At 54.0% G+C, this 24,553-nt stretch overlaps 2 protein-coding genes and 1 pseudogene across 7 annotated transcripts in view; 1 reads left to right on the top strand and 2 right to left on the bottom strand.

Moving 5' to 3' along the window:
- HCN4 (hyperpolarization activated cyclic nucleotide gated potassium channel 4) overlaps nt 1–8,095 on the top strand; it is a 44,078-nt gene extending 35,983 nt beyond the window's left edge. Inside the window, exons 4-9 of the mRNA XM_025472064.3 lie at nt 78–296; nt 3,226–3,372; nt 3,482–3,722; nt 3,946–4,110; nt 4,216–4,670; nt 4,713–8,095. Of these exons, the coding sequence (XP_025327849.3) occupies nt 78–296; nt 3,226–3,372; nt 3,482–3,722; nt 3,946–4,110; nt 4,216–4,670; nt 4,713–5,345 (1,860 nt within the window). The 3' untranslated portion in view covers nt 5,346–8,095. The remainder of the gene's footprint in view (nt 1–77; nt 297–3,225; nt 3,373–3,481; nt 3,723–3,945; nt 4,111–4,215; nt 4,671–4,712) is intronic.
- Nucleotides 8,096–17,440: 9,345 nt separating this feature from the next.
- Nucleotides 17,441–18,621, bottom strand: LOC112675442 (SWI/SNF-related matrix-associated actin-dependent regulator of chromatin subfamily E member 1-like; annotated as a pseudogene).
- A 3,222-nt stretch (nt 18,622–21,843) lies between these two features.
- Nucleotides 21,844–24,553, bottom strand: part of NEO1 (neogenin 1) — a 235,935-nt gene continuing 233,225 nt past the window's right edge. For all 6 annotated transcript variants that reach the window (XM_025472233.3, XM_025472235.3, XM_025472234.3 and 3 more), the window contains one exon: nt 21,844–24,470. In XM_025472233.3, coding sequence (XP_025328018.1) covers nt 24,387–24,470 — 84 coding nt within the window. In that variant the 3' untranslated portion in view covers nt 21,844–24,386. The remainder of the gene's footprint in view (nt 24,471–24,553) is intronic.

Below are 24,553 nucleotides of genomic sequence, written 5' to 3'. Positions count from 1 at the left end.
GCCACTGGGAAAGAGTTAGGTTGAGGGGTGGGAGGGGACAGGGACCTTCTAGCTACCCACCCACAATCTGTCCACAGAACAACTCCTGGGGAAAGCAGTATTCCTATGCCCTCTTCAAGGCCATGAGCCACATGCTGTGCATCGGGTATGGACGGCAGGCACCCGTGGGCATGTCAGACGTCTGGCTCACCATGCTCAGCATGATTGTGGGCGCCACCTGCTACGCCATGTTCATCGGCCACGCCACCGCCCTCATCCAGTCCCTGGACTCGTCTCGGCGCCAGTACCAGGAGAAGGTAGGGCAGAAAGCTGTGCTCCGTCCTGGGAGCCTTAGGAGAGCACCTGACCCGTGGTCCCGAGGGGGCCCAGGCTGGCAGCCAGCGGGTCCCCGACGCCAGGCCCCCGACATGTCCTGCCATCTACCCTCATCTGGCTTGGGCCGTTCTCTTTGCTGTTGTCCACCTCTTTTTCCTGGACAGATTCCTAAAGCAAACAAACGCCCACCTTGTTCATGATTGCTGAACCCATGGCTCAGCCCATAAACTGAAGTTCACCGGTGCCCTCCGCTGTGCCAAAGCCCATAGATCCTTTGGGGTCCTCATCTTGCGCAGCGTCTCGGTGGTATTTGCCAGTTAGCACTCCCATCTTGGCTTTGCTCTTGGTTCCTGTAACTGCACACCCTCCCGCTCTGGCTGGTCTCGGCGGCGTGTCCTCTCAGTCGTCACACGTTGGGTCCCTGGTGGCTCAAGCCTTGCTCTCCGCTCCTCCATGCCTTCTGCCCTCGGAGGCGCTATGCTCTGTGGGCAGCTCCGCGCAGTGGGGCCCAGGGGCCTAATCGGCTGTCCATGGAGCATGGGCATGTTACTGCATATCTCTGCCCCAGGTGCCCATCTGTAAGAGGGAGACAGGAGAAGGGCTCCTGTCGTGGGGCTTATGCGGAGTAATACATGCCAACCTGTAAGACAGCACAGAGCAGGCTAGTCGATATTTATTGGCTAAGTGGGCTCCATCTGCCACCTTCCACTCCTTTCTCTGTGTGGCAGATAGAGCAGAGATTTAAAAAATGTAGAGCTGGTCATATCCTCCTGCTTAAAACTCATCCGGGTCTCCAGGTTACTCGTAGACGCAGAGCAACTCCGAGGTGTGGTTCCTCAGCCTGACATTTAAGGGGCATAATCTGGCCCCTGCGCTTCCCATGACCACATCATGCCCTGGGCCCCACAGCCCTCTATTCCAGCCTGGCCAGCGCCCTCCCCCGCCCCCGCCCCGGGCACGGCCTCCTGCAAGGCCTTGGCACAGACACTAGCCTGGAACTCTCCTCTTGCCTTTTCACCTGACCACTTCTCCACCTCTCAGCCTGCACTTGACCTTGGTGGGCCTTCTGTGACCCCATCAGCTCCCCCATCATGTGACCTCTAATTCCCCTTCACCACACTTTGTCCTCCTGATGGATTTAATTCATGGTGTGGTCCTTGTGTAGTGTCCATCTTTCCTGTCCAGGCCGTGGCTCTGTGAGGGCAGGACCCAGGTGTCCATTGAATTCCCAGTGTCCGGCACATAGCGGGGCTCGGCGTGTATTGATTAACTGGCTGCCTGCCTGCCCCGGGTGCCCTCCCTTGGTGGGGTGACCGAGACATGGATGCCCGGGTGCCACGCTGCCAAAAGGAAAGCTCAGGAGAGCCTGCAGAGCCAGGGCAGGGTGGGAGGGGCAGTTTGGGGTAGCAGAGGAAGGAGATAGAATTCTAGGCAGGCATCATGAGGAGCATGAACAAAGGTATGCAGACAGGTAGGAAAGAAATCAGCCTGATGAGAACAAGGGGTCCTGGAAAGGGGACGGTGAGAAGGCGTCAGGTCGTTCCAGCCATTGCTCAGTACAGGGCCTGGTGAGGGATCAACGTGGGCCAGCATCAGGGCCCAGCCTGTGACCGGGTCAGGACTCCGTGTGTGACCCGGGTGGGGTCTCAGTCCGGGATGACGGTCAGGGATAGTTTAGAAAAAAAGCACCAGGGTTCACTCGAGGGCAGAGTCAAGCTGCTTGGGGCTCTCCATTCGAGGGGTGTCTTTATTCTGTTCCTTAGCTAATGGCTCTCCAATCTGAGTCCCCCATAAATCTCTCTGAGATGAATTCCCTCCCACTGGTCTCTACTCGTCCTTGCCTGAACCACGTCAACAAGCTTGCTCTCCGGCCGGGTCTCCAGACCCTGCCTCCCCACCACTGTGCCTTCTCCCCTGGCACGGGAAAGCTCTAAACTATGGCTCCAGCTGTTCCGAGTCCCCTGGCCCCACAGCTGGCCAGGAAGTCCCTGTCCCCTGGGGCTGGGCACAGCCTCGAGCAGCCGGAGCCAACGTGGCCGGAAGAACGTAAGGAACTGTCATCTCCCAGCCCTCGGTTGCCTGCAGGCACCTGCAGCCGGGCTTGTCCCCGCCTCTTGGGAGCACCAGTCCCCGGGAACGGGCTCCCCTCCTCTGCTTGTTCCTTGGGTACAGGAACTGCCCTTCCGTGCCAGTGAGGGAACGGTCCGGTTGTGCCTAATCTGTTTCTGCCGAGCGTGCTCCCGTGGATGCCCGCTCTGCACCCACAGTCTCAGGACGGCCGGAGCAGCACCCGCCCATCACCCCTGGATGGATAGGAGCATTTCGTATTTGCTTGGGGCCTGGGCACTTGGGCTCACCCATCTTTTATCCCCAACCTCTGATTAAGGGCCTGGCCCTCCCGTGGGCTAGAGTCACTCTGACAAAATGACGTGGAGCCGGCTGGGGCCACATTTGGATACCCAGCATCTGGCGGGTCAGGCGCTCTGACTTTAGCCTCCAGTCCCCCAACCCACTGCAGCCCAACCCTGCTGCCCATGCCAGTGTCACCTGGTGGCAAAGAGCACCTCCTGGCGCCAGTGGGGCCTCTCCGGTCCACAGCGTGACACAGAAAAGACCCGTGTGGGGAGGAAACTTGGTGGACCTCCTGGTCAGTTGGCCTGGACCCGGGCTTGGGTCAGGCCCTATTGCCCCTGGCCGTCTCCACGGCACCCAACACGCTGAAGGAGCCCCTCCCTGACCCCCAAGACCCCGGGAGTCAGGGCCATTGCTTGGGGCACACCGACAGCACGGATCTCGGTCTCAAGGAGCCAGGGTCGGCCAGGGAGGCCCACAGGTTGGTGCCAGCTCTGGTCAGCAGCAGGGCTGGGGCCCTCCCGGGGTGACGCCCTCTCCCTGTCTCCCGTGACTCAGTACAAGCAGGTGGAGCAGTACATGTCCTTCCACAAGCTTCCGCCCGACACCCGGCAGCGCATCCACGACTACTACGAGCACCGCTACCAGGGCAAGATGTTCGACGAGGAGAGCATCCTGGGCGAGCTGAGTGAGCCACTGAGGGAGGTGAGCCGGCGGCGGCGGCGGCGGGGGGGCCGGGAGGGGAGCGTCCTTCCTGCTGGGCGGCCCCCCTCACCTTCTCCCTCTCTCCCTGTCCGCCCCGCCCGGGGACCAGGAGATCATCAACTTCAACTGCCGGAAGCTGGTGGCCTCCATGCCGCTCTTCGCCAACGCGGACCCGAACTTCGTGACGTCCATGCTGACCAAGCTGCGCTTCGAGGTCTTCCAGCCGGGGGATTACATCATCCGAGAGGGCACCATCGGCAAGAAGATGTACTTCATCCAGCACGGCGTGGTCAGCGTGCTCACCAAGGGCAACAAGGAGACCAAGCTGGCCGACGGCTCCTACTTCGGAGGTGAGGGGGCCGCGGGGGCCCTAGGGGGACCCGGGCTGGAGAGGCCGAGGATGACCGCCGGGGCCCTCTGCGGTGGCCGCCTGGCGCCTGGCGGGTGTCTGCGGCCCAGTGGATGGGCGCCGGGGCTGGGGGAGAGCCCGGCCCCCGCTGGGGGCACCGGCATGGCGATGGTGGGGACCAGGCCGGAGCCCGCTCGTCCTCCCCACTCCCGCTGTCCCCGCAGAGATCTGCCTGCTGACCCGGGGTCGGCGCACGGCCAGCGTCCGGGCCGACACCTACTGCCGCCTGTACTCGCTGAGCGTGGACAACTTCAACGAGGTGCTGGAGGAGTACCCCATGATGCGGCGGGCCTTCGAGACGGTGGCGCTGGACCGCCTGGACCGCATCGGTGAGGGCGGCCTCCGGGAGGCCGGGAGGCGGGGAGGCCGGGAGCCCCCCTGCACCCCGCACCCCGGTCCTCCGGCCTGAGCCCCCGCTCCCTTGTGCGGCGCAGGCAAGAAGAACTCCATCCTCCTGCACAAGGTGCAGCACGACCTCAACTCGGGCGTCTTCAACTACCAGGAGAACGAGATCATCCAGCAGATCGTGCAGCACGACCGCGAGATGGCCCACTGCGCGCACCGGGTGCAGGCCGCCGCCGCCGCCGCCGCCGCGCCCCCCGCGCCCGTCATCTGGACGCCGCTCATCCAGGCGCCGCTGCAGGCGGCCGCGGCCACCACGTCGGTGGCCCTGGCGCTCACGCACCACCCCCGCCTGCCCGCCGCCGTGTTCCGCCCGCCCGCCGGCCCGCGCCACCCCCGGCGCCTGCAGTCCCTGCTCCCGGCCGCGCCCGCCGCCGCCGCCGCCTCGCCCGCCAGCAGCCCGTCGCAGCTGGACACGCCGTCGTCGTCGTCCCTGCACCTGCCGCCGCCGGCCGGGCCCCCGCCGCCGCCCTCGCCCGGCTCCCCGGCGCGCACGCCCCCCGCCGGCCCCGCGCGCGCCCCGCTGCAGCCCCCGCCGCCGCCCGCCGCGCGCTCCCCCGCCGCCAGCCCGGGCCAGCCCCCCGGGGACCCCGCGCCCGGCGCCCCGGAGCCGCCCCCGCGCCCCCCCGAGCGGCCCGGGCCCCCGAGAACGCTCCCGAGCGCGCCGCCCCCGCGGGCGTCCGGCTCGCACGGCTCCCTGCTGCCCCCGCCCGCGCGCAGCCCCCCGGCCCCGCAGCCCCCGCAGCGCCGCGGCACCCCGCCCCTGACCCCGGGCCGCCTCACCCGGGACCTCAGGCTCTTCTCGGCCTCGCAGCCCGCCCTGCCGCACGCCGGGGCGCAGACTCTCCGCGGGGCGTCGCCGCACTCGTCGGGGGAGTCGGTGGCCGCCTTCCCGCCCGCGCCCCGGGCGGGGGCCGGCGGGGCCGGCGGGGGCGGCGGGGGCGGCGGGGGCCTGGGCCCCGCGGGGAGGCCCTGCGGGGGCGCCGGCCAGCGCGTCACTCTGCCTCGGAAGACATCCTCAGGTGCCGCGCCGCCCCCCCTCTCCTCGCTCGGCGCAAGAGCCGCCCCCCCCGGGGGCCCCCCTCTGACTGCTGCGCCCCCGAGAGATCCCGGGGCCAGGCCTGAGCCCGCGCGCTGCTCCAAACTGCCGTCCAACCTATGAGCAGGGCCCCCCTTCTCCCCTCCTGTTTTCTCTTTTTTTGTTTTTCCTTCTTCTGCTTCTTCTTCTTCTCCCCAACCCCCTCCCTCCTCCTCCTCCTCCTCCTCCTCCTCCTGCCTCCTTTCTTCCTTCAGGTTTAACTGTGATTATTAGGAGATATACCAATAACAATAACGATTATCATTAAAAACAACAAACAGACAAACAAAACACCCCACACCAGAAAAACAAAAGACAGCAGAAAATAACCAGGTATTCTTAGAGCTATAGATTTTTGGTCACTTGCTTTTATAGACTATTTTAATACTCAGCACTAGAGGGAAGGGAGGGAGGGAAGGAGGGAGGGAGCAGGGGAGGGAGCGGGAGGGAAGCAGGCAGGGCCCAAAGGCAAAAGCCCGAAGAAGGCAGGCGGGGTCTCTCTCTGGCTGGGGTCTCTGGGGTCTCTGGGGTTGGCCGCAGGTGGGGTGGCCCACGTTTGGGGGTCTTAGAGCAGGTCTGTTACTGTGTCCATCTTAGGGCTGCAGTCCCCGCCACCACCAGCCCCTTAGCTGTGAACTTGGAGCTCTGCTGGGGGGGGGGGTCCTCTTGTGCCCCCACCCCCCAACCCCCGCCGGAAGGGGTTGCCCCTGGATGTGTTTCTGGGGAGCCTCGGTCACCTGAGTCCTTGAGACGAAACGGGGCCAGGGCCCTGAGAGTCTTGCATTTTTTTTTCTACTGCAAACTTAGCCAGATCCGTATATGACTATGTATATGTATATGTATGTAAGATGTGTACACGTAGAGCTGCGTAGCGCCCCTAGAGCCGTGTAGATAGCCACTGTCATGTGCGCACACTGTAACCCTGTGTTGCCAGGACACCCAGGTCACCTTACATGCAGCAGCCCGCCTTGGCCCTCGGGCTGGGCACCGCAAGGTCTGGGGGAAGTGCTCTCTCCAGTCCTCAGGGAAGAGGACCCCAGGACCCCTCAGCAGGCCCCCCCTTTCTCCGCATCTCTGGTCTCAAGTCCAGTCCTAGCCTGACCTCTCACCGCGCGGAAGCAGAAGACGCCTCCTGCCCTGAGGGGCCTCAAGCACATCCCCGTCACCTCCACGGCCCTCAGTTTCCCCGTCGGTACCGTGGGAGGTGAGGGGAACTCGTAGTTCTTGAGTCTGCTCTGTGCCAAGCACTGGTTTCGCACTTTACACACGTTGACTCCTTTAATTTCACAAAGACCACGAAGCAGGTGCTTTGATTCTCCCTGTTTCGAAGATGGGGAAAGGGAGTTTGGGGTAATTTTTCCAGAGCGTGGTAACTCGGAATGGCAGAGCCAGGGCCCATCGGGGACTGAAATCCGTGCCCGCCGGAGGCTAAGCGCTGAGAGGGACGCAGTTAGTCTCCGAGCAAAGCGTGGTGGGAAGAGACCAGATTTTGGAAGCAGTCAGACCTGGGTTCGAATCCCAGCCCTGCCGCTGCTTAGCCGGCTGACCTAGGGCAAGTTGGCCGGCCTTTCCGAGTCTGTTACCTCATCTGTAGATCGGGAGTCACTACGGTACCGCCTCCCAGGGACCCCCGGGGACCAGATGGGAGCAGTAGCAGGTGCGAACCACCCAGCCTATGCCCGGCACAGGCCATCGTAGGTGCTCGAGGAATCCGGTCCTCCGGGCCTCCTCCTGTGCCCAGCCCACTGCTCCAACAGCCGAGGCGAGAGCCCAGAGCCCCTCGGCTGAGGGCCCCAGGACCTGATGGTCTCAGGACGAGGGAGGTGGCCGGGCCTCCCGAGGGGCAGGTGGCCACTGGTGGGTGTGAGCCAGGCCTCCAGCGAGCGGTGGAGAGTTAGGCCGAAAGAAGAGGAAGGAAAGAGCAGGGAGGAGGGGACCAGGCGGATATGCAGGTGCAGACTCGGGGCTTTGGGGGAGCCCCAGAGGCCTTCGAGGCAGCCTCCTAACGGACTGGCCCCCATTCTGAAGGCACCCGGAGCCGGAAGCAGGTTTAGGAGGGGCGCCGATGTGAAAGCAGCGCAGATGTCCCCCGAGGCACGCTCTCGCTCCCCACGAGGCCCTGCCAGGCCTGTTAGTGGTCTGCGTCCGCCGGCCAAGACCTGAGTAGTGGGTAGGGCTGGTCCCGCCTTGTCCACCCAGGACCCCCCTCCACGCTCCAGCCAGAATGATGTCAGGATCAGGTTCGGTCCCGAGTTGTCCAGGGAGGTGGGGCAGGCCCGTGTCTCCACGGATGGCCCCGAGGGAGGGGGCGGTCATCCGGGAGGGACGGTGGTGAAGGATCCTGCGATCTTGGGGAGAGACTAAGTGCCTGGCTGGGGTCTCCAGTGGGCAGGAGAACGCCCCGTGGGCCCAGGGAGTTCTCGGGGCTGGAAGGGCTTAAGTGGCGGCCTCCACCTGCGCTCTGCACACACCCCTGCCACCCTGCCCCTCCTCAGGGAGGCAGGCCTACTCGATCCCCAAACCCATCTAGTCCTGGAGGTGGGCGGGGAGGGCACAGGAGCAGGAGTGGAGGGGACAAGGGCATGAGGCGTGAGGACCACCCCGCTTGCCATCAGGGCCTGGCCTCACTGTCCTCGACACACACGCACACATGCATTTTATAAAACCTCTGACCCAGCCCAGCTGCTCCTTGGAGCCTGGGGAAGCCAGGTCCAGGTCCGCGGGCCCGCCCGTCCCCAGTCCCCCCAAAGCGATTTTCAAATCTACCACTTTTAAAACAGAAAACGGTAAATGCACCGTGTTGTATATTTTATTTAAATAAAAAAATGCCAGCAGATGCTGTCTTCTTCCAGGGGTCAGGGTCAGGGGTCAGGGATGGGGAGCAGCCGAGAGTAAGCTGAGCGGGGTTCGCCGAGGCCCAGGAGCCAGCAGGAGCAGGGGGCAAAGGTGCCAGGGAGCGGGAGGGGGGCTGCGGATGCAGGGGTGCGTTGCTCCCCGCTGGTGGAACCTGGAGGGGGAGCGAGAGGGAGCGAGTGTCCTCTGCCAGCGGGTGGCCGGGGGAGACCCTGACCCCTGCCCGAAGTGGGGGCCCCTGAGCGGCCTCCCTGGTGCACCCTGACCGGGAGGCAGGAGAGTCCGGGGCACCCGATTGGATGGGCCCCCAGGAACCAGAGGGCGGCTGGGGAACAGAAGGTGGCTGGCCCAGGGGAGGGGTCAAGGCCAGGCCAGCGGGTTTGCAGCGGCCAGGGGTGGACCTGAGGGTGCAGGCGGGATGGGCGGCCTCACTGTCGGGGGTTCAGGGTGTCTGCGCCCTGCTGATGGGTGCAGGCGCTGGGCTGGGCCCCCAGGCCCCTGAAGCCTGCGGACGGCTGCCCCCACCCCCCTGCGCCCCCCCTGCGGGAGGGGAGTCCTCACGGGGGCGGGGACCCCGGGCCCGGCGGTGGCTGTTTCCATGGTAACCGGCGGAGTCTGGCGGCGGGCGTCCCCATGACAACGGCACCCCGGGGACCCGCCCCAGGCCGGGGGTGGGGGGCGTCCCAGCAGGGTCTCGTGCAGCACACCTGGAGAGGCGAGGCCCCCGTGGGAGCCCGCGCGGGACGGAGCACCGGGGACCTGCCCGGGGTCCGCCCCGCGGTCCGAGCGGGGGCGGCGGGAAGCCCGGGCATCCCCGAGGCCCCAGAACAGGGGCGCCCGCGGCTGTGGGCGCGCATCCCCCCGCCGCCACCGGCCCGCCCCCTCCCCGCCCCCTCCCCGCCCCACGGCCCTGACCGCGCCCGGCAAACTGGGGTGAAGTCCCTGCCTCGACTGTCTCCCCAGCGCTCCAGCGGGGTCGCCCCGCCCAGGCCCCCCCCCGCCCTCCCCCGGGCCCCCGGAGCGGCATCCGGCACCTGCTGCTGCGGTCACGTGCTCCCCTCCTCCCCGAGCCCCCCTGAGCACCTTTCAGGTGTGACCCTGGAGTCCGCCCCGGAGCTGCCCTCTGCGGCCTGCCCCGCCCCCCGCGATTCTGCGCCTTGAATTTTCTCTCTCTTGGGGGTAGAGATGTCATACACACACAAGATACAAGTAAACGCGTAAAACGTAATAAATAACTAAATAAGCTATTAAAAATCCGACAAGCAGCCACGTGCCCATCATTTCGGTTTTAAAAGAGCACAAGGAGGGGCGCCCGGGGCGGGGGGTGTGGGGGAGGGGCTCAGCCGTTGAGCTTGGGCCCAGGGCGTGACCCCGGAGACCCAGGATCGAGTCCCACCTCGGGCTCCCTGCATGGAGCCTGCTTCTCCCTCTGCCTGTGTCTCTGCCTCTCTCTGTGTCTCTCATGGATAAATAAATAAAATCTTAAAAAAAAAAAAAAAAAAAAGAGCACAAGGAATTCCTTTGAAGGCATCCGTGCTGGGTCCCACCTGTACCCCTCTTCCTCTCCCCACTCACCTGAATTCTCCTTCTCTCATTCCCTTGCTCTTCCCGACATGCTTACTCCTGAAATAAAGTGTCTCTAAACCATGTGCTCAGTTGCTTACCGACGGTGTGTGTGTGTGTGTGTGTGTGTGTGTGTGTGTGTGTGTAGGGCGGGGATTGGAAGTAGTTTGCCTTTGCAGGGAGGAGGATTTTATCAATAATATTCAGAATTGTTGATGTACGGGGATAATCGAAAGCAGACCGAGTTTTAGCTCATCTTCTTGTTTTTCATTTCTTTACAAATGATCTACTTTTCATGGCCTGCTCCCCCCACTTCTGTTACGCCCCTCAGTACGCTCCTAAAACTCTGAGCTTTTCCTCAGTGGTTTCGTGCCACAGGTAGTCTCTAGTAATCTGCTAATTTTGTTCAATATTGTAATTTTGAGACCCTGTTGATGCGTGGAGCACGGTTAAGTCTTTTCCACGGCGGACAGCGCCGGGGTCCGCTGTGTCCCCACTGGTGCAGGCGTTCTTGGGGACATAGCGGTCTTGGTGAGCTCCAGCTCCCGGTACTACAAACACTGCTACTACAACCAGGCTTGTTTGTGGCTCCTGATAAAGACATGTGCGAAGATCTCTAGGCTCCCTGGGTCGTAGGGTAGACTAATCTTGGCTTTGTAAGATCACGCCAAACCGTCTTAAGTCCTTCTAACAATTTATATTCCCACCTGCAGTGTATCAGTTACTCTTGCTCCGCATTCTTGCCAATAATTGGAATCATCAGACTTTATTTTTCCCAATCTAGTGATATCGGACAATGTGCAATTTTTTTTCCAATCTAGTGATATCGGACAATGTGCAAATCCCTAATTCCTAGTAGGGTTGATGTTTTCTCATATATTCATTTGCCATTCGTCTTTCCTCTTCTGAGAAATATTTTTTCGTGTCTTTTGCGTGATTTTCTATTATCTTGTTATTGATTTGTAGCAGTTTTACACATACGCACATCTATTGGGGAACCACACTCTGTTCATGAGATGTGTTACAAATATCTTCTTCCTGTTTAATGGCTTTTATTTTCACTTTTTCTGGTTTTAATAAACAGAAGTTTTATCTTTTAGTGAAGTCCAGTTTAGCGATTTAAAAAAAAATCTAGTATTTCCTTAGTGTCTTTTCTGCTGGTTTAAGAAACCTATCTGCCTCTGATGTTATAAAGATATTCTTCCATATTAAATTTGTAAAAATGTGAAGTGGTGCTTAACCTACCTGACCTGAACTTTGCTATGGTATTGGGGCGGAATTCAATCTCATTTTTGCCCAGTATGGACAACCAATCATTCCTACTAATTTACGCCGTCACTTATATAGCATCTCTGAGTCTATGTTGAGGCGTGTTCAGTCATCAGCTTGCCTATCCTTGTTCAAGCAGCGCCCTGTCTTAGCCACTACAGCTTTATAAAGTACGATGATATCTAGTTGAGCGAGTCCCCACCTTCTCCATCTTAAGGAATGTCTTGGTTATTCTAGGCACTTTGCACCATCATGTACATTGTACAATCAGTTTTTAAGATGCGTGAAGAATTCAATGGACTTCTTATTTGAAATTACATAAATATTACTATTAAAATGTGTATTCCTATGGGTGAACAGAGTATAACTCTCTATAACACTTGAGTCTTCTTTAATGGTTTGCTTGTTCAGACTAGTCAGGATAATTAGCACCAGCTGCCCCAGAAGAAAAAGTTCCAAATTTCAATGGTTTCACCCGACAAAGGTTTATTCCAGCTCCAGGAAGTTCTCCTGCAGGCCGGGCAGCCACTCTTCTCACTGATGTCAGCTGGAACCTCTGGTCTCTAAGATCGAGGAGCAGAGACAACCGAGGAGATGAGTGATTATGAACCACTTCTCTCCAGCAGCCACACACTTCACTTCTTCTAGTGTTACTTGGCCACCACGTAACTGCTAAGGAGGCTGTGTGAGGGAGCATATGGAATATTGCTGGGCATTAACTGCCTCTGCGAGATCTTTCACATGGCTTTCTAGTTTCTTCATGAGGGTTTGTGCATGTTGTTAGACTTACTCCTCATACTCTGTCTTTATGTTGTGATTGCTAATTGTATATATTTGCTATATTGAAGCTGTTTTGATAAACATACACAGTCCTATAACTATCCCCAACAGTTAAGACCTAGAACATCTCCATCACTCCTCTAAACCCTCCTGTCCCTGTGCAGTCAACCCCTGTGCTCTCACTCCTGGACCATGGCAGTCTGCCTGTCACCAAATTTTTGTTTTTTCCAGAATTTCATAAAAATGGAATCATAAAAGATGTGTCTTTTATGTCTGACTTCCTTCATTTAGTCTAACGCTTTTAAGATCTGTCTGTGTGGTGTGCATTGCACAGCGACACTCCCTTATATGGGAACGTCACACAATTTGTTTACTCATTCACCAACTGAGGAACACTTGGGCTGGTTCCAGTTTTAGTTATTAAGAATAATGCCCCTATGAACATCCATGTTCAAGTCTTCATGTGGACATGGATTTTCATTTATCTTGAGTAAACATCCAGGAGTAGGGGCGCCTGGGTGTCTCGTTAAGCATCTGACTCTCAGTTTCAGCTGGGGTCATGATCTCAGAGTCGTGACATCAAGTCATGCCCTGAGTTGGGCTTGCACTCAGCACGGTGTCTGCTTCTCCCTCTTCCTCCTCCTCTGCCCCTCGCCCTGCTCACTCTCTTTCTCTCTCAAAAAATTAAATAAAATCTTTAAAAATATATCAAGGAGTGGCACTGTGGGGTCATACGGTAAGTCTATATTTAACTTTATAAGAAACTGCTAGATTGTTTGGTGAGCTGGAATACTATTTTGCATTCCCATTCACTAGCAATTATATGAGAGTTCCGGTTATTGCACATCCTTACAACATTTGATATTGTCAGTCTTTTATTTTTAACATCGAGGTAATGTGTATACACATCAAGGGTGTGTAATGTTAACTTCTGGGTTTAATCTGCGTTTCTATTATGACTAAAGATGCTGAGCATCTTTTCAGGCATTTATTTGCTATCCATATGTGTTCTTCAGTAAAGTGACCATTCCAATCTTTACCCATTGCTTTTTTGCTGGGTCATTTGTTTTCTTAGTATTGAATTATAAATAATATATTCAGAATGCAAGTCCTTTGTAATATATGTTTTGTAAATATTTTCTCCCAGTTTATGGCTTGCTTTCTCATTTTCTTAACCATGTCTTTCAAACAGTAAACATTTTTAAAGCTTTATTCATTTTAGAGAGAGAGAGAGCATGAGTGGGAGGGGCAGAGGGAGAGGGAGAGAGAGAATTTCAAGTAGACTCCATGCCCAGCACCAGTCTGACTGAGATCATGACCTGAACTGAAAACAAGAGTCAAATATTTAACCGACTAAGCCATGCAGGTGCCCCAAGTGGTAAACATATTCAGTTTTGATGATGTTCAACTTACCAAATTTTTATTTTATGATTTGTGACTTTGGACAAGGGAATTAAAAGGGTAACACTAGAAAATATTTACTTATCACAAAGAAGGCAGTGACAGAGTAATAGAGGGACAATAAAAAAAAAAGACATAGAAAACAAATAGCAAAATGCCAAATAGCAACCTGCCTCATCAGCAATTATATAAAATGTAAATAGATTAAACACCCAAATTAAAAAGCAAACTAAAAAGCAAATTAAAAAGCAAATTGGCAAAATGAATAAAATGATATAATTTTAATATATATGTATTAATATATAATAAAATATATTATAAATAAATATGTATTAATATATTAATATGTTAAATAATACAATCCTATTTGTTGATATATTATTTAACATATTAAATATATATTATATATAAAATTCAACTCTACGCTATGAGAGAGACATATCATATTCAAAGACACAAATAAATTGAAAGGATGTGAAAAGATACATCATACAAATTTTAGCCAAAAGGGAGCTGAAGGGGCTGTATTAATATCTGACAGGATATATATATATATATATATATATATATATATATATATATATATAATTTCAGGTGTTTTTTTTTTTTTTTATGATAGTCACACAGAGTGAGAGAGAGGCAGAGACATAGGCAGAGGGAGAAGCAGGCTCCATGCACCGGGAACCCGACGTGGGACTTGATCCTAGGTCTCCAGGATCACGCCCTGGGCCAAAGGCAGGCGCCAAACCGCTGCGCCACCCAGGGATCCCTATATATATATTTCAAAGATTTTTTTTTTTTTTTTTATATTTCAAAGATTTATTTATTTATTCATGATAGACAGAGAGAGAGAGAGAGGCAGAGACACAGGCAGAGGGAGAAGCAGGCTCCATGCTGGGAGCCCGACACGGGACTCGATCCTGGGACTCCAGGATCGCGCCCTGAGCCAAAGGCAGGCGCCAAACTGCTGAGCCCCCCAGGGATCCCCCTGACAGGGTATATTTTAAGGCAAAATCAGTTCTAAGGACAAATAATATTTTAAAATAATAAAAGGGTTAATCTATCAAGAAGATTTGATGATTAAAAACACATATGCACCTAACAACAGAGCCTCAAAATCCGTGAAGCAAACCTGACATAATGGAAGGGAGAAATAGGTAACAACAATAGTTGTAGACTTTAATACCCCACTTTCAATAGTGGATAAAATGATTGGATAGATGATCAGCAAGGAAATAGAAAATTTGAACAAGAGTACAAACCAACTGGATCTAACAGGCACCGAGAACACCACACCTAATAACAGCAAAATACATATTTTTCTCAAATGCCCATGGAACATTCTCCAGGATAGACCATGTATTGGCCATAAAACAAGTCTCAATAAACTTAAAAGAATTAAAATCATACAAAATATGTTCTGACTACCATATAGTGAAATTGGAAATTCATGCCAGAAGGAAATTTGCAAAAAATGAAAATTAAACAATGGACTTCTGGGCAGCCCAGGTGGCTCAGCGGTCTAGTGTTGCCTTCAGTCCAGGGTGTGATCCTGAAGATCTGGGATCGAGTCCCATGTCAGGCTTCCTGTGTGGATCCTGCTTCTCCCTCTCTCTGTGTCTCTGCCTCTCTCTGTCTCTGTGTATCTCACAAATAAATAAATAAAATAAAATAAAATAAAATAAATAAACAATGAACTTCTAAAGAACAAAAGGGTCAAAGTAGAAATCACAAGTTGTATTAGAAAGTAAACTGAGATGAATGGAAACAAAAGCACAACAAACCAAAACTTAAGGGTTGCAGCAAAAGCAGTGCTCAGAGGGAAATTTATAGTAAAGAAGCTACTATATTTTTAAAAAATCTTAAATCAATAACTTCAATGTTCACCTTAGGAAATTAGGAAAAAGAAGAAGAAACAAATCAAGTAGAAGGAAGGAAATAATATAGATTAGAGCAGAAATGAATGAAATATAGAAAAATGATACAGAAAATCAGCAAAACCAAAAGTTGTTTCTTTGAAAAAAAAAAACAAAAACAAAATTGACAAATTTTGACAGTTTGACAACTGACCCTGTTGGAGGCAATAAGGCAATTTAGTCCAGTTCCAAAAATGAGATAATAGGCATGTGCACACTTTTTGCAAAATGTACATGCTTTCATATAAAGTGGTTATATAGAGAGTATCAATGTGCTGCTCACACAATCAGCAGAGAGAGTATTTTTCCCCACTGGTAATTATGACTCTGGATGGAATTACCATTATGGAACTTCCCAAGTAACAACAACAACAAAAATCTGTGAACAAATGTATAGTTTCTTTGAGTTTTATTGATCATCAAATCAATAACCTTAAGAAAGTCGGACTACCTCAAGGAAAGTCTTCATATGCAAATGTTATAATTTTACATCATTTGGGGCATCAAATTAACCCTGTTAATTCTACATCAAAGAAAATGAGCTTACAACTTGTATATTTTAAAAAAGGAGCTAGGCTGACAAAAAACAACAGCAAACACAAAGAAAGAGAGAGAGAGAATGAGAGAGAAGACTCAAAATACTAACAAGAAGGAAAGAGGGGATATTATTACTGACCTATAAGCAAAAGAAAGGAATATAGGGGGTGTACTGTGAGTAGCTGTATGCCAACAGGTTAGATAACCCTGAGAAATTGGGAAAATTTTTAGAAATGCATAGATTACCAAAACTGAAGCAGGGAGGAATAGAGAATCTGAGTAGATCTATAACAAGTAGAGAGGTTAAGTTAGTAATAAAACTTCCCATAAAAAGAAAAAGTCCAGGACCATATGGCCTCACTGGAGAATTCTCCCAAATGTTTACAGAACAATTTACACCAACCCTTCAAAGTAGAAGAAGAGAGAAGACTGCCCTTACTGATAAGGAAAACCAGATTGTTTTTAAAAGGAAAACCAGATTGTTTTTTAAGATTTTATTTATTTATTCATGAGAGACACAGAGAGAGGCAGAGACACAGGCAGAGGGAGAAGCAGGCTCCCTGCGGGGAGCCCGATGTGGGACTCGATCCGGGTCCCGGGTCTCCAGGATCACGCCCTGGGCTGAAGGCAGGTGCTAAACCGCTGAGCCACCCAGGGATCCCCCAAGGAAAACCAGATTTTAAAAATAGGAGAAAGAACCCCTACATACCAATATCCCTTATGAATATAGGCACAAAAATCTTCAACAAATTCTCCAGGAGAATGACAATTTTTACTTATTTTTAAAATACATCAGTGCAGAGTCAGGCTTCCCGATAGGTTTCTCCTGGGGCCTCCTGCCGGGCGCTCCCTCTGGCTGTGGGCCGTGTTAGTGGCTCCCTCCATCCCCTCCCGCCTTCCAGGTTCCAGGTGTTAGGATTTCCTTAGGGCCGGAAGCACCAGCTTCCCTCTTCATTTACCACCCGGGGGCAGGTTTTTGGTCCTCTGTTAGGGAAATCCTTTACTTTCTTTTGAGCCAATCATTTCAAAGACTCTCTGTTGTAATTTGGCCAGCATCTGAATTTTCCCTGCTCAGCAGATCTAGTGCAAGCAGGGTTGGAAGAAACGCTGGCTCCTTTCTCTAGTGGATTCCCCACCAGCCTCGGGTTAACTTCCTGTGTGACCCCCACATTCTGCAGCCAGGGCTGAACATTCCTTCCTCGCTTTACCAGATCACCACTCTGTTGGGTCTCAGTTCTTGTGCCGGATGGTGATCTCCGCCTGGTAAATGTCTGTGTTCTAGACTGAAGAGATGTGAACACATTAGCGGAGATGTTGCTCTTCCTCATTTTGCATCTTTTTTTTTTTTTTTTTCTCATTTTGCATCTTCAGTGCATGGCATAAAGTGAGGCTTTGGGGGGTATTTGTGAGCAATACCTTCCTCTTGCGTGAGGAAGACCCTTATCTGACTGGCCCCAGATACTCCTCTTCTCACACCACTTGCCCATGGCAAGATCTCTTTGACTCCAGTTCCAGCTCATTTCCCTCCTGTGTGTTAGTCTAGCATGTTCATCGGCTGGTTCTCCTGCCATGCCCTAGGCAACTTTGTCTGTGGGAGTTTGATCCATCCTTTGGTCTTCAAGAGTAGATCTTCCTGTCCTCTTTCAGAAAGCTGCCCAGAATTCTCAGTAAGACCTGGGTTTTGAGTTTATAAAAGGAACCCACTTCATTCTTAACTCACTAGGACCACTCCCACCCCGTGGTACCCAGTTAGCCAAACCCAGCGTCATGGGCCCAAAATCAACTTTTTATTTTTAAAATTCAAAAAACTTGTTTTTTTCATTTAAAAAAGCATTTAGAACACACAAAACAAGGCAACATTTATTCTTTCTTCTCACCTTCTGCTGTGGGGTCTGTCGGTGGCTCCTGCACTGTTGCACTGTTGCTCTCTGAGCCAGTGTTCCTGTCACTGTCCCTTCCTCGGCCGTACCGTCCACCCCCTCCTGCCCGCTCTCCTTGTGCTCAGGAGTAGACGTGCCTTCTTCACCGGTCTGTTGGCTTTCCGTTGCCTCTTCGAGGTGTGTCTCCTCTGGCCCCATAGGGATGCTTTCGTGTCCTTCTTCCCTGGGTCTTGCTAGCAGCTGGCTCTTCCTGGGGAACCACGCTGCTCTGACCACGTCCAGGGGGCTCTGCTGCTTCTGTCTCCCTCTGCTCTTGCCCGGTGTCCTGCCTGTGCAGTCTCAGCGGCAACCTTTTCCATACCCGCTTCTGCTTTCAGACCGCACAACCCTTTAAGTTCATTGTTAAATGGATCTGTGCTTTCTGGGACCTTCCTCTTCTTTTCCTGGTGTCGCTCCTCTATCTGAAGAAGTTCAGCTTCTAGTCTTCGCTGATGAACCATTAAGGACTGGACCTGTCGCTCGAGGACCTGCATTCCAGCCACTGTGACAAGTGACCGAACGTCTGGCACCACACTCCAAGGATTTCACTGATGAGGTGGTGGTTTCTCGGGAAACGTGGGTGGCTGTAGGCTTCACTGAAAGGCCATCATCGTAGTCACCTGGATCTTCAGCAGGCTGGATGCTCATGTAAGGTTGTCCTTTCTCCATGCGAGACTCTGTCGACTCCTTCCTCTAAAGCAGCTTCTGCACGACTTTGGGCCTTTATTAAGCAGGGTGGCGGGGGCCCTATGATAGGCCTCCATAGATTCATCGCGCTTTATCTTTTCTGCCTCGTATTCATTTAAATATTCTTGTTTTTCTTCATCAGTGAGATCTCGCCACATGCCACCAATAATCTTGCCAATCTCCCACAACTTTAGGTCAGGGTTGGAAGCTTCTACTTGGCCCCAGACCTTTCTGCTGTCCTCACGTAGGGCATCAGCGGCCTATCTGGTGGCTTTGGGGGTTTGGGAGGATACTGGAGGATGCCGCGACCCGGCTGTCGGTGCCCGGGCTCCCTGGCAGCCTGTAGTTGTTGTAGGCGAGGTGACTGTATGGATCGTACCCCACAAACCCTGGTGTGCTGGGCATTTGTGTTGCAGGAGCTGGGGTGGGAGGTGGGGCATGTTGACATGTTGGAAGATTAAGTTCTCAGTTCCTTAAGAATGAATCTGAGACACTGCGGGCAGAAAAAGCGCCCACAGCTCCGGCCTCGTTTCTCTTTTCCCCAAAATCAACTTCGCAGGGTTCCAGGGATTCTGGGGAGGATGGCTCTGTGCGTCCTCGACACCCTCTGCTCTGGCCTGCTGGGACTCCAGTGCTTGATCCAATGATGGGCTGAACACGGTCCTAGAGGCCTTGACCTTACTAGGAAACAGGAGGGCGGAGACTGGTTCTCTTCAAGGTATGCTGGTGGAGGGAAGAAGCTTCCCAGCTTGCAGGGGCTCCTCCTTCTTCCAGAAGATGGCCTCAGTGATTCTACACTCAGCTCAGCCTTAACGTCCTCTGCAAAACTGGAGTGTAGGCTCCGGGCAGGAGTTAGGAGGTTGCCCAACCGCCCCAGCACCGGGCCATGGTAGCTCCAAGTCCATCTTCCTCGGGGAAGTCCATTCAGTGAACACCTAGATTGTGCGAGGTATTGGATGGAGGAACCCAAAACCTAGCCGGATCATTTTCCTTGAGGAGTTCACGGTGTATTAGAAAAGGCAGAGACGTGAATTAGAACAGTCGGAGGACCGACGGTTGGGTCGGGCCCTTAAAGATGGATAGAAACTTACTGGCAGAGAAAGCCGGTCATGGGGGTAGTGGGTAGGGTGACAGTTCGAGGCCAAGGGAATGGTTATAGAGGCCAGACTTCAGGGCCTAAGTGTAAGTGCAAATTGTAAATAAACGAGAAGAGGCAACCAGGGCTGCACTGGTTTCTCTTCCGCAGGGCACGTGATGAGGAAGTGATTGCCCGGTGCTGAGTGGGGGGGGGGGGGGGAGGCCAGATCGGGTTAGAGCAATCACCTTTGTGGTTGTGTGGAGGCCGGACTGCTGGTGAGGCAGAGGCGGTGGGGGGGGGGGGGTGTCGGCAAGGAGTTTGCCCAACACGCGACCAAGAGGAGCCACTCTGGGGGACATTCGCTGAGCGCGTGCTGGGGTGTCAAGGAAGCGTTAGGATGGCTCTCAGATTCCTCTCTGGGAGGCCAGGTGCAGAGAGGGTAGACCCGTAACAGGAGACAGGAGCACAGCCTGCCCGTGTCAGGCGAGGGGCTCTGCTCCAGGGCGGAGACGGAGGGGTGGAAATCCAGGGTTGCCACCAGGACAGCAGCCGAAGTCAGCCCGTCTCTTAAAATCTGAATACAGCTGACTGGCCCCCACGCTCCTTGACTGTGAAGGGTCTCGTGTCCCGCCTTCTGCCCCCTACCCGCCCCCCGCGTTTCTGTGAGTTCTCAGGTTAGATCCCTGTAGTCATTTCTGGCTCTGGGCTCCTGATCCTGGTGAACCAATCCCATTTATGGTCACCCTCACCCGCTAGATTTGTGGTCTGTCCGTCACCGCGTCGGTCCATAAGCCCCTTTCCTTGTTGCGGGGAAGCCAGTGACTCATGTCAGGCCTGGTGCACATGGCGCACATCATGCAAGATGTGGGAGCTAGAGGGGGTTTGTTTCTCGCTGTGCAAGGAGCACACAGCCTTGTATTACCTCTGAGATCCTCCCATTTCCAAAACCCATCAAGTTCCTCCTTGTTGAGTAAAAGAGCATCTTGAGATGAACATCATCTCCTCTGCTTAGAGAGTAATTGCAGTTTTTAATAGCATTTTTCAACATTACATACTTAAGAGATTATGAAAAATGCAATGTATTATTTCCCTTCACTTAGTCTCTCCTACCTCTTCTCCTTCTGCTGAACTTCCTCCTTTGGAAGCTGGAAACCCAGGGTGAATGGTTGTACGTGCGGTCTGGGGCCCCTCCTGCTCCCTGCTTCTCTGTCCCTGCCCATGCCCCCTTCCCCACCAATTTGATGGCATGTTCAGTGATGTTCTCCAGTCTCCCCTGACGATACCACACCCCCGGCAGGAGACGGGGAGGGGCAACTGGACTGGGGAAGGAGGGCATTTCTCTTTGACATCAAGCCTTGTTCGTAATGTTCATCTTAGAACCAGTGTGGAGGACATCCTTGCCCCAGTTCCCAGCCCCGAGGTGGTCGCTGTGGCATCAGCATCGTTTCTCAGGACTGCCAGGCACACGGGCTTTGTTATGGTTCACGTTCACCCCAGGACACCGAAGGGCTGTGGCCCCTGGAACGGGAGGGGCCTGGCGCCGGCATTAAGAGAGACCTATTAGGATCCCTCCAAAGGAGGGGTGGGCTGGCACTTGTGTGGGCAATCTTCCAACACGCTCCAGGCCAGGAGTCCTCAAAGCTGTCTGTCCATGCATCCAGGAGACCAGCATCTGCTGCTGTCACGCCTGCCCCTGGCGTTAGGCGTTGGGGAGGAGGCACCGACGCGGCCCCACGAGTCCACGGTCCAGCGGAGAAAGACTCGGGCTGATGGATCCCTGTAAGACGTGCCCAGGGCTCCTCCGGGGACGCGGCCGGGGCCAGGCCTGGCGGGCTCTCCGCTGTCAGCCAGGACGGGGCGGGGGGGGCGGGGGGGCTGCAATGCCCTGGGCCCGGCTCACTGCCCGGCCTGTGGCGGGAAAGCCGGGCGCACAGGGTGGCGGGGGCTCAGCCTGGAGGCCGCAGCGACACCGGAGCGCGGACCCCAGCCCGAGGCCGCTCACGGGAGCCTGAGGCTTGGGTTCCCACGGTGGGCTGCGCCCGGCTGGGCGGCCGAGGGTGAAGGGCTGGGGCCCAGGCGCCCAGCAAGGCCCCCCCCACGGCCAGTTCACCGAGGGGCCTACGGCTGCTGCGCTCGCCCCGAGAGATCTCCCGGCCGCAGGGACTGCGCCCCCAGACTCGTATGTTGAAACCCTAATTCCCAGGGTGATGGTATCTGGAGGTGGGTCCTTTGCGGGTGGAGCCCACGAGTGGGCCCGGCGCCCTTCCAGAAGGGGCCCCGGAGGTCAGGAGGGTGGAGCCCCAGTAGTGGGCCCGGCGCCCTTCCTGAAGGCCCCCCGAGGGCGCCTGCCCCTCCTGCCAGCGCCCCGCAGGTGCCGGGTGAGGCCGCAGCGGGAGGGCGGGAGCAGGTCCTCGGGGCCGCCAGAGCGGCTTCTCCTCGGAGCCTGGACCCCGGCCAACAGGGAAGGCGCCGGGGGCCCCGAAGATCGTGAGGGCGACAGGGAAGTGATCTCGAGGCTGAGACCCCGAAGTTCTGTTTTCTTAGGGAAAAAGGAAAAAAACTCTTTGACCACACCAGACTTTGATTGGATTAAAAAAGTGTATTGGATTTCCAATACTAAATAAAAACATGAATTTTTTTTAAAAAGCCATAGAGTTTACAGCATCAACTACAGAAAAGGCCAAACAAAGTGTACAGAAACTAGTCCCCAGCAGCCCTCCAGGCCCCCCTCCAGCAGGCAACAAGGCAACAGACACATTTGTTCCAAATCCTCCTGAAGGAAGCTGCTGAGCAGCAGCTCAACTAGGACATTACAAGACACACAATGGTTTAATTTCAAAAATCACAGGAAAATGTAAGAAAATGTATTAAATTGTGAAAAGGTGCAATACAGAATAGCTTTCCTTTTTCTTAATTTTAAAAAATCCCCCAACTTTGAACAGTTACTTTATTTAAAAATAGGCCCCTCCCCCCCGCCCCAGCTCTGCGGCAGTATCCAGGTACCAAGGCCCTGAGGTAACACAAGTGTCAGGGTTCACGGGAGGGAACGCCCCGAATACTGAGCACGTTTCTTTGGGCAAAAGGTAAGACAGTTTCTGGGGAATCTAGCCCTCCTGGTGTCCAGAGTGCTCTGAGTGCTCTCTTCAGGATCAGTTTAAGTGCACTGGTTTTCCAGAATCCTGCCTGGCACTATCCTGTGTGACCGGCTAGCGTGGCAGCAGGAGATCCAGCATTGCACTTTTCATTGCCCCCAAATAATAAATACAAAGAGTTCATCTTCTACAAAAGCAAATATGTGTTAAGACCTAAAAAAGGGGAAATAACGAATGTACAAAGGCAAGTGGGTGCCTGTGGGGCCAGGGCAGCGCCCGGGGCCCTCGGGCTGGTGGGCTGGGGACCCACCGGCGGTCTCAGCAGCTGACCTCTTCTTGGCTACAGAACCAAAGCCTGACGTGTCTTCTACTCTGCCTTCCACACTGTCTCCGGGGCACGGTGGGGAGTGGGGGAAGATGCTTGAGGGTCAGGCCTGTATTTTGTTAATATTCTCAGTATTTAAAAGAAAACAACACCTCAGCTCCTTACCTTTTTGAGACGAAAAATGTTAAGAACTGTTTGCCAAGGCAAAGGCTTCTGTGTGCGTGGCAGGGCCTCTAGCACGCTGCAGGCACCTCCTGCCACCCCCGGTCTAATCAGGGCCTTTGCTGAGCTGCTGGGATGGGGGTAGCGGCCACCTCCTCTGTCCCTCTCCGCTGTCCTGTCCCCTGCTGCCCACAGAACAATGTTCGGAAGGAAGTGGAGAGCCTCAGGGGTGCTCAGCCCCTGCTTCTCCTAAGGGGCTCTGAAACACGGCAGCGAGAGTCAGAGTGGCCGAGGACGGGAACTAGAGAGAAGCAAGGGGTCCTGCGTGGAAACAAAATTCCTTCCCTCACCCCCCGCTGCCCCCAGGGAGCAGGTGATGACGGAGGAAAGGGGCTCCACGGTGCCCCCTGAGTTTCCAGGAACGGGCTCAGGCTCTCACCCTGTTCCGTCCGCTTCACTCCCGCGATTGGAAGTACAGCACTGGCTTCTCAGCATGGACATTCTCATCGGGATATGACCAAGACATCAGGGCAGCTAAGTCCTCGAACTCACCTATTGCACAGAAGAATTTTTTAACTAGATCCAAATGAAAGTCCAGTTGCAACTTAGTGACAATAGAGATGGACATGCCAGGACAGGACGAAAAAGAAGATGCTTCCGTTCTCTGCAGGCTTCTGGAAGAAAGCACGACGACTGAAACATTCACAGACCTCAGCAGCCCCTCCACTTCTTATTCCCAACCCCCCGGCCCACCCCCACCCCAATACTTTGAAACTGCACAGAAAGCAATAAACAAGTCTTTTCAATGTTACATTTCATTCAAATAGATCTGTGATCTCACAGTGATGAGAGGAGAAAGTCAGGCCTTTAATAATTATAATAAAAAAAATAATAAAAAAAGCTTACAAACAGCAATGCAACATTTCCTCCCCCCTCAATGTGATGGATTAACAGCTGGTAGAGGATGCAAAGACTTGGAATTCAAACATAAAAACAAAAACAAAAAACAAGCCAACCCCTGGAACTACCCACACTGTCAATTACTTTTCATACATAATTCGAACAAGTAGTCAAATGTCAACCACTTGTGGAGAACACCATGGACTCCCTTGGTTTTTGATAGTGTTTTTCTTTTGAAGGTAAAATAAAATAGGACACAAATAAAATCGTACGTAAATGCCAATGTCTACACTCCATAAAGGCGATGCAGTTGCAGCACGAAGACACAGCCTGACCACAAAGTGAAATGTAGGGTGCACTTCTTGCCTCTTCCCCGGACACAAAATTTTGGCCCATGGTGCCCAGTCCTGCAGGATATTAGCAGGCAAAGGGAAGCCGCCTTGACACAGGCTTCTTCCAGGCCGACCAGGAGAAGGCAGGTGGCCCGTGCCTGGAGCCAGCCCCACACAGGGGCACCGGCTGGCTGGCTTGCTTGCTCTGTGTTCTCAAGTGCTGTCCTCACGTGCTCTGTACAATCCTTGCTTTCCAGGCTCTGTCCCAAGACTTCTAGACCTAGGTCTGCAGTCATGTCCTGGGGAAGGTCTCATGCTGTTGTGATGGCGTTTAGGTCCTTCATTAGTCCTTCCAGGTGGGCCATCTCTTTGGTCAGCTCATCTGGTTCATAGCTCTAGGGGGGAAGAGAAAGCACATAAATCCTCAGCACAGCTCCTGGCTCAGAGGAGATGCTCAGCGTACATCTGCTCAGTGAAC

This window comes from Canis lupus, chromosome 30 (assembly GCF_003254725.2).
Source record: "Canis lupus dingo isolate Sandy chromosome 30, ASM325472v2, whole genome shotgun sequence".
Lineage (NCBI taxonomy): Eukaryota > Metazoa > Chordata > Mammalia > Carnivora > Canidae > Canis > Canis lupus.
This window is presented reverse-complemented; position numbering and strand designations above follow the sequence as displayed.